This window comes from Xyrauchen texanus, chromosome 27 (genome assembly GCF_025860055.1).
Source record: "Xyrauchen texanus isolate HMW12.3.18 chromosome 27, RBS_HiC_50CHRs, whole genome shotgun sequence".
Taxonomy (NCBI): Eukaryota; Metazoa; Chordata; class Actinopteri; order Cypriniformes; family Catostomidae; genus Xyrauchen; species Xyrauchen texanus.
The window spans coordinates 32,335,357-32,344,140 of NC_068302.1; the positions used below are offsets into that span (position 1 = coordinate 32,335,357).

The 8,784-nt window shown below is 39.7% G+C and overlaps 1 protein-coding gene across 1 annotated transcript; it reads right to left on the reverse strand.

Moving 5' to 3' along the window:
• Window positions 1-415: 415 nt before the first annotated feature.
• On the reverse strand, window positions 416-8,729 carry dnttip2 (deoxynucleotidyltransferase, terminal, interacting protein 2). The gene is made up of 7 exons (XM_052095118.1): window positions 8,619-8,729; window positions 2,761-4,850; window positions 2,326-2,464; window positions 2,071-2,166; window positions 1,061-1,225; window positions 689-798; window positions 416-560 (listed from the first exon to the last, which is right to left on the reverse strand). The coding sequence occupies exons 1-7, from the start codon at window positions 8,691-8,693 to the stop codon at window positions 452-454; spliced, it is 2,784 nt and encodes a 927-aa protein (XP_051951078.1). The 5' UTR covers window positions 8,694-8,729; the 3' UTR covers window positions 416-451.
• Window positions 8,730-8,784: the final 55 nt, after the last annotated feature.

The following is an 8,784-nucleotide window of genomic DNA, read 5'->3' on the forward strand; positions in this document are numbered from 1 at the left end:
ATGATGCAAGCATGTTCACTGTTTTAATGATAATCCAATAAGTGTATTTGTAAAGAAAAAAAAAAAAAAGCACACATTTGTTTGACTTGATTTATTGTTAATCCACAAAGCCAGAAAGATACGTCTGACATAATGACTGTTTGTAATTAATCGGTCTTCTCAATCAGATTATCAATCCACAGGATACTTTTCTCTTTTCAATGAAAAGTAGTGGTAGTCAGTGTTTTTCTCTGTACAAATTTTGTAAAAATGTTTTTTGGCATGCAAAATGATTCTTCAAAACATTACTTGCAATAATCCACTAAAATTTTAAAAACCATTACACAAGCAATGAATTTACATTGGTTGCCAAAAATATAAGCCATTACATTAAAAGCCTTATTTTTAAACTGGAATTTCGCTCTAGTAAAAATATCACAAGCAGAAAGAAAATGTCATTTGTCATACAAAGTTATTTATTAGTTTTCTTTTTAAGGAATTTATGCTTCTTTTTGTGCATCTTGCCAGCAGCGTGTGCTGCTTTTTCGGTCATGATCTCCTGATATTTCTTTTTGTTATAGCTGAAAAGAGGGGAAAAAATGTGTGTTAGAATGACAATTTAAACCCATTGTGATGAAACAATTCAACAGTCAATAATAAAAGCCCACTAATTCAACATGTTTTACTCCAAAAAGTTTCATGAGCTTACCTTCTAAACTCTGCATCAGCAAGCAGCTCCTCCACAATGGTCCTTTTCCTTTGTTTCTTGGGGATTCGGGAATTATAAAAGTCCACTGGGCTGTCAACCACTGTGCCAACCTGAAACAAAGAGTGAAACTTTACTGAAAAGACTAGAATAATATGCAGTTGTCTGCTTTCTTTGAACATGTATTGCTGTGGTTAATTGCAAAGCAGTTATCTACCTTTATGGGGTTTTATAATGCTACCATTTACAATGTTGTTTTCATGACAAGTTTTTTCTTTTTCAAATCAATAGCTTTCTGAATGAAAGTAATTAGACTTTGTGTCTTCCCCATAGTACTGTTTAAGGAATTATTGCTGATAAAGACTTCCTACTCACCTGAAAGTACTTAGGAAATCCATCTCTTTCATTTTTCTTGTAGAAGCGCTTTGGGTCCATGGCCGAGCGCATCTTCAATGCCTTCAGGTCATTTTTGAGCTCTTCTGTTAATTCAGGGGCTTTCATGTTGAACCAGCCATCACCAGTGGTCTTTTCTCTTTCCAACTGAATATAGCAGATTATATAAATAAGATTAATATATGTTGCCAATATGCAATTAATAGAACCCAGACCCAAAAGTACAATACTATTTCAAATAAAAAAATTGTCAGATTATTTTGAGAAATAATTTAAAGTGGTACAAAATGGTGAAAACTCCCATTAAATTAAATATTTTATGCATGAATGGTCCAAACAGGTACACATTAGGTAACTAGACAGTCATAATAATATAGCTGCAAGCAACGATGACAGGCCCAAGCACCATGGGTCCATTTCCACCCGGTGGCTTTCAGAAAACAATGCAAGGTGAACACAATTTTAAAGTTTGTTGTAAGTGGCACAGTTCCTGCTGCCATTTGGTGGCGTTATGATAGTGACCCAAAATTGGGGATAATCACATGGATGTGACTATCCCCAAAGACTAAACATGCATCTCAATTTTGATTGAACTCACACATTGCACACAGAAGATGAGACGCATCTGGTTTCCCATTTTTCGCCATTCATTTAATCCCTCACCATGGCAACACCGTTCAATATATCAAAACGGTTCACAATTTAGCATCTTCAATGTCTTGGCATAATAGTCTAAATGTGTTGACAGACTCATGAATTTACTGCTACAGAGCCCCCTTACGTGCCCATTTTCAAGGGGTCGCTACAGAGTGAGCCCACCCCCACAACTATGCCCAGCCCTAATGGACGACGACTCTGAGATGTGTGCAAAATTTCAAGAGTTTTCACACGTTAAGTACCAAAAACCTTGAAAGAATAATAATAGTCCTTAGAACAATAGGGCCTCTGCACATTCAGTGCTTGGGCCCTAATGAGTTAAAATGATCTAAAACCTTGCGCTTGAGTTTAGCAGCATGCTTTGATTCCTTGTAAGGTGGCACAGCATCTTGCTTCTCCAAATCCGGAACGATAACACTCTTCTTCAGCAACTACAAAATAAACATTTTCGATTAACAATTGATGAAATGTTTAAAGTCTCCAATACAGTATCTCATTTTTAATTACAGAGTACTTTTTCCTCAGATATGCAACTTGACTATTATTTCACCTAGAACAATAAATTATATAAATCGATAACATTAATTTACCTCATCCTGATTTTTCTTGTTCTTCTGCATTTTCAAACTGTTGGAAAGACTCTTTGGCTTGCTGCCATCAAAACTGATGTACAAACCGCCAAGTTCCTTCATTTTCAGACCTGTATCAATGGAACTGGATAATTGTGTCCTGAGAGACAAAGACAAAACCAGTGTTGAAAATGTTTTCAAACTGCAAGAAAAATGTAAAAAGGTGAATTGTGTAATATCTGTATAAAAAAAACTAGCGTCATTTACTAACAGAATTTCAAAAATGTAATGTTTGATTTCTCCAACACCCGTCTTCCACTGGTCGTAAAACAGGTGGTCCCACCCCAAACTTACACCATTGGTTGAGTCAATGTTGCTATGCTGATTGGGGAGCTCAAACTAAAAAATGTGACTAAATAAATAGCACAATATACAGGGACAATAAAATTAACTTACAGAGGCTTTTTGGTTGAAAAGAGCACTTTTGAATCTTCGTCTTCATCTTCTTCCTCATCAACAAAATCCTCCTCATCCTCTTCCTCGGTTTGCTTTGCATCAACATAGTACTTTTCCTCAGACCGTAGTCCGGGCCTAGTGTCTATGACAAACAGTCCATTACTGTGAGCCTCTGCTTCTACTGACATCTGATTTCCATAAGGGTACATAGATTCTTCTTCACTCTGCATGTCTTCAGCTTCCTGTGATTGATCCTCCTCCTCTTCATCTGCAGATAGACCTTCAGCACTCTCCTCATCCTCACTGCTGTCTAGTAAACTGATCATTCCTATCTGTGGAGGAGCTTTCCTAAATGGTTCTTCTGAAGTAGACAAATCAGCTTGAGTATTTGAGCTTGATGAGGGGCCTTCCACATCAGTAAATGTTATAGAAGCTTCATCCACAGTTGCCTTAACGGTGTCACTAGGTTCATTGATAACTACAAAGCCTTTCTTACAGTTAACCATTTCAAGTTCCTCAATATCTATCACAATCTTCTCATCCATAGCTTGTACAGGATCCTCTGAGGTGGCACCTACTGTATGCTCCTTAGGAGGCTCAGAACATGCATCATCATCAACAGCATGGTTTGCATCTACAAACTCTGGCTCATTTTCTTCCACTGCAACATTTACGGTCTCTTCTTTGTCCTCAGTAACTGTAATGCCAAAATCAGCCAAGGTTTCATGCATCTGTGTTTCTGTCCCACAGTCCTCCACCAGGTCTGTGGTTTCAAACACAGTCACACTTCTAACTTGACACTCAGTCTCTTTCATGCTCTGAGGTTCCAGCATTTCGACTGGCTCATCCTGCTCGAGAAATAGAGTGAGATCTCCAAATGTGCCCTCAATCATGGTGCTCTCCTGGGCTTCACTGGTGTCCATTGTTATGGTGCTGTCCAACTGTTCCAATGTGTCCTCAACTTTCTCATCTTTTGGTACCGGAAGACTTTCTGGATGGGGAGGTACTGGCTCATGCTCATTGTGCTCTAGTTTTTTCTCAGGCATGGCAGCAAGTTTTGTTAGGGTAACGCTCAAATCAGAGGTATCTCTTGCTTTGCTTCTTGTCCTGGTTACAGGAAAAGCCCGGTTACTACTGGCAGAGCCAGTTCTGCTACTAGAAGGAGTTCCCCTTCCTCTTAAAGAGCTTGGGCTACCTTGAGAGGTGCATATATCCGTAGCTACCGATTCTGAATCGGACTCACCAACCAAAGTGTTCAGTTTGGCTTGACGCCTGGTGGATCTCCAGGGACTCATGCTAGGACCAGATTTGCATCCTTCAGAGCTATATACGTCTTCAACTCCTGATTTTGCCTTGCGTCTAGGGTCTCTTGATCTGCTGGACCTTGGAGAGGAAGGGGTGTCTGTGGTATCGTCCAAGTTCAAAGGGACTGGTTCGGTTTGTTTTACCTTCTGGTTTCGTGTGGACCTGCGAACCACTGAGCCCCGAAGGCCGGAAACATTAGACGAGCACGAATCTTGTTCTGACAGGTCTGCTTCTGTGGTGGCAACCACAGTTTTTCTGCGGCTCCTGGTTATTCTACGCGTGTCCAGAACTTTAGTGAGAGACACAACAGAGCTACAAGACTCTGCCCCTGACAGATCCCTGGCATCATCACCCTTTGCAGCATTAGAGGCTGCTGCAGTCTGAACTCGTTTCCTCAGGCTGCGTCGGGCTCTGGGAGAACGGGTCGTAGAAACTGAAGAGGAGCAGGATTCAGCATCAGACTCTTCATCCAGTGTTGTGCCTTTAGGTTTCTCACGCACCACAGTTCTTTTACGAGTTCTAGGTGTCGCCTGCACATCTGAAACTGCAGAGCAACAGGATTCTGATTCCGAGACGTCAGCTTCATGGGTAGAATCAGGTTGTTTTTTATTTGCAGGAAGACGCCTGGATCTTCTAGTTTCTCTCTTATGTGGACTTGCTCGTAAGGAAGGGGTAGCACTGTCATCTTTTGGCTTATCTGGCTGAGAGTCACTAGTGAGTTCTGACTGCGACTGTGTCTCTATTACAGTTCTACGTCGTGTTCTTCTGGTTGAAGGAGTGGGCTCCTGTGAGAACAAGATTTGTATCAGATCATGTCAGGATTTATCATAGTTAGCATTCATGTTTTAAAACACAAGTGTGACTTTTATGGCAATTGATTTGAGATACAAAGATAATAAATTATAGATCAGTGTTGTAACTTATGGCATGAAGGGATAATCACTGGCACACGAGCAGCTGCAAGAGAGAGTAGCAAGTATTTTAATTATATGAAGTCCCTCGCACTTGCCCGGCTATATACCTCTTAATGCAATCCCTCATAAATCACACAACATGTTTAGTTAGGAGTGTGCAAACTATTGCACACAAACACACAGGCCGCTAATACCGCAAACGTGTCTGCTTTGCATTACCCATGCTGTCGCTTCCTGATTTGTAAGGGTTTAACGCTGGCTAACCTATAGTTTCTCAGACCAATTAGGTAGCATTTTTTTGTAATGATTAATAAAGTCCACAGTAGCACAGTGATTAACAAAGAAAATGTAAATCTGCACTTCATGTCAAAAAGGTTTGCCGACCTCTTTAACACAGCCATGGCCAAAAGTATTGGCAGTGACATAAATTTAGCAAAGTTTTCTGCTTCAGTATTTGTAGATTATTTTCACATGTTTCTATAGTATACTGGAACACAATGGTAAGCATTTCATGAGTTTTAAAGGCTTTTATTGGCAAAAACATTCAACATATGCAGTCAATATTTACAGCGTTGACACTTGTTATTCGTAACCTCTGCGATTCGCTCTGGCATGCTGGATAGCAGCCAAATCCTGACTGATGCCGATCCATTGTTGCCTTATTAGTGCTCAGAGTTGATCACAATTTGTGGGCTTCTGCTTGTCCACTCGCCTTTTGAGGATTGACCACAGGTTTTCTATGGGATTAAGATCCTGACCACTGATCCAAAATTTCAATGTATTGATCTCCGAGCCACTTCATTATCACTCTTGCCTTGTGACATGGTACTCCATGCTGAAAAATGCACAGATCATCACCAAATTGCTCCTGGATTGTTGGGAGAAGTTACTCTTGCAGGACGTTTTGATACCATTCTTTATTCATGGCGGTGTTTTTGGGCAGAATTGTGAAAGAGCCCACTCCCTTGGATGAAAAGAAACCCCACACATGGATGGCCTCAGGATGCTTCACTGTTGGCATAACACAGGACTCATGGTAGCATTCACCTTTTCTTCTCCAGATGTCCCAAACAGTCGGAAAGGGGCGTCAGAGAAAATAACTTTGCACCAGTCTTCTGCGGTCCAATCTTTGTACTTAGGTCAGGGCGATTGTTCGATATTGATATGCATCACGATATAATTTACATATTGCACTTTTTTTATTTCAAAGTTGATGAAAGAAAAAATGAATTCTAAACAGTCAAACTAGGCTCTACAAAACTGCACAGGGGGTCCAGAGACGGCCAAAGCAGTGGGATCTGTGGGATCTTTTACCAAAATATTAAAACATATTATAATTTAGCAATTGAAAAAGAATGTTAAAAGATCATCGGTTTGTTCTGAAGCATAGTGACAGGAGTCCAGTATTTGTTGGAATATTTTTGCATAAAAATTCAATATTTTTTACATTTCTTTAAATTCAGATACCAAAGTATGGGGCATAGAAGCCCTTGTGACTGTGGAATGATGCAGAATGTGTGTTCAGGGGTGTCCCGAGAAAAAAATTAGAATTTTTTTTTTATTTTATTACGTTAACACTGGCGTGTTGTGAGCGTTTTCAATTAATTCCTATGAAAGTAGAGCGTCATGCTTCCAAGGTGGATCGTAGGATTGGCAGCGGTGCTGAGCAAGCTCTCTCATAGCACTGCGAGCGCCTTTGAGCAGATTTCGTCCGCCCCGGTGGAAAAGAAGCCTGAGAAAGCCGAACTGCTTGCGTTTAAGTGACAAGCAGTAAATAGTGAAAATTCCTCAAACGCTTATCGTGGATTTTCTTTATCATGATAAATATCAATATTGTTTTATCGCCCAGCCCTACTTGTACTTCATGCAGAATTTCAGTCTGTCCATGATGTTTTTCTTGGAGAGAAGTGGCTTCTTTGCTGCCCTTCTTGACATCAGGACATGGTCCAAAAATCTTTGCCTCACTGTGCGTGCAGATGCACTCACACCAACCTTCTGCCAATATTGAGCAGGCTCTGCACTAGTAGTGACACGATTCCATAACTGACTCCTCAGGAGGAGACGTCCTGGCACTTGCTGGACAATCTGGGATGTCCTGAAGCCTTCTTCACTGCAGTTGAACCTCTCTCCTTGAAGTTCTTGATGATCCAGTAAATGGTTCTTTCAGGTGCAATATTCTTTGCAGCAATTTCCTTGCATGGGAGGCCATTTTGATGCAAAGCGATGAACCATTGAGAACAAGAACACAATGATTGGAAGCACTTCTTTCCTCCTTTTATAGTAATCAGTCTGCTCTTATAATCCAATCAGAATAATAGTGCTTTCACCTGACTAGTACTCGTTCACTTTCCCAGGTGCTGCTGATATGATTAGTGAAATGTTAGCTGGTAGCTGCCAGGGCCAAAAAACAGTGAAATTTGGGTTGTGATATAGTTAATTAAATTTTTGGCCAATGAAGCTTTTTGCAACCATTTAAAATGCATCTGATCACTCTGCACAATCTACAAACAATATGAATCAACACCACAACAACCACAACAACTGAAGCAGAAAACTTTGCATGCGAAACACAAAATGTATGGTCACTGACAATACTTTTGGCCACGGCTGTAGATGCGAGTGAATCACTTGAAGTACATGTCCAGGGCCAAGCCTTATTTCACCACAAAATCAAAAGAAAACATAGTACACTTTTAATATAAATAAATTCGATTTTGCGATCTATCAAGTCTATTAAAAGGACAATAAAAATAGTCCTAATTAAATAAAGGATAAAGCACATTTCCCCAAATTCTTAATACCATAAGTATCATTACTGCAATTCAGCAATTAAAATTATCCTGTCGAGACGCATTTAGAAATTAAAAACAGCATAAAAAGGCAATACAACAAATAATATCATCGTCTATAAATACTTTACAAATATATCAATACTGTTTTAGTAAGTAATCGTGAGGTATAAATACATTAATAAAATGTCAATATTAAAGTTGTAAAATTATGAAAATATAAATATGGGTGGCATATTCAAGGAAACATAGATTTTTTTCTCTTTTACTTTAGGCTGAAATGTGTTTCTAAACAGGCTGAAATGTGTTTCTAAACAGGCTGAAATGTGTTTCTAAACAGGCTTCGCAACATTCAGCTACATTTCAGATGTATGATTGAATGCATTAATAATTTAATATATTCAGACATATGGCAATAAGGTAGCTCTGTAATTGGAAATACTTTAAACACTACATATCACACGTTGACAAAATGCAGATCCAACGATGTCCTAATAGCAACTCAATGCTACAGTTTAGTCTTGCATTTTGTGGGGGGCTTGAAACAGACAAGCCGAGGAAGCAGAATGCAAAACATGCGACAATGAATACAAATAAGGCAATATTTTTCTATTTTGGCAAACAGGCTTTCGTTATTTTCCAGGTATAGTCGTTATTTAGTATCCCAGGAAGTTTCACCACACTTTACTGCCCAGGCAGGCATGTATGTATGTATGTATGTATGGACACATGCTGCGATTCATTCTGGCAAGAGTGTACATTAAGCACTAAATTTAAATCCAGACATTGCCGTTGCGAAGAATATAATAACCAAATAGCTAAAGCAGGGAAAGTAGGCTATACTGCTTACCGTGACAACAGAAGCTTCATCGCTGGTATTTTTCGTTGGGGAGCCCACGCGTGCACCTCTCCTGGTGGCCACCATCTTGCTACGGATGACGCACAGTGTACTTCCGCCTGGGTGACGTCTGTTCTAAACACTCAGGCACGAGTGATCGACGCATGAAAACACAGAT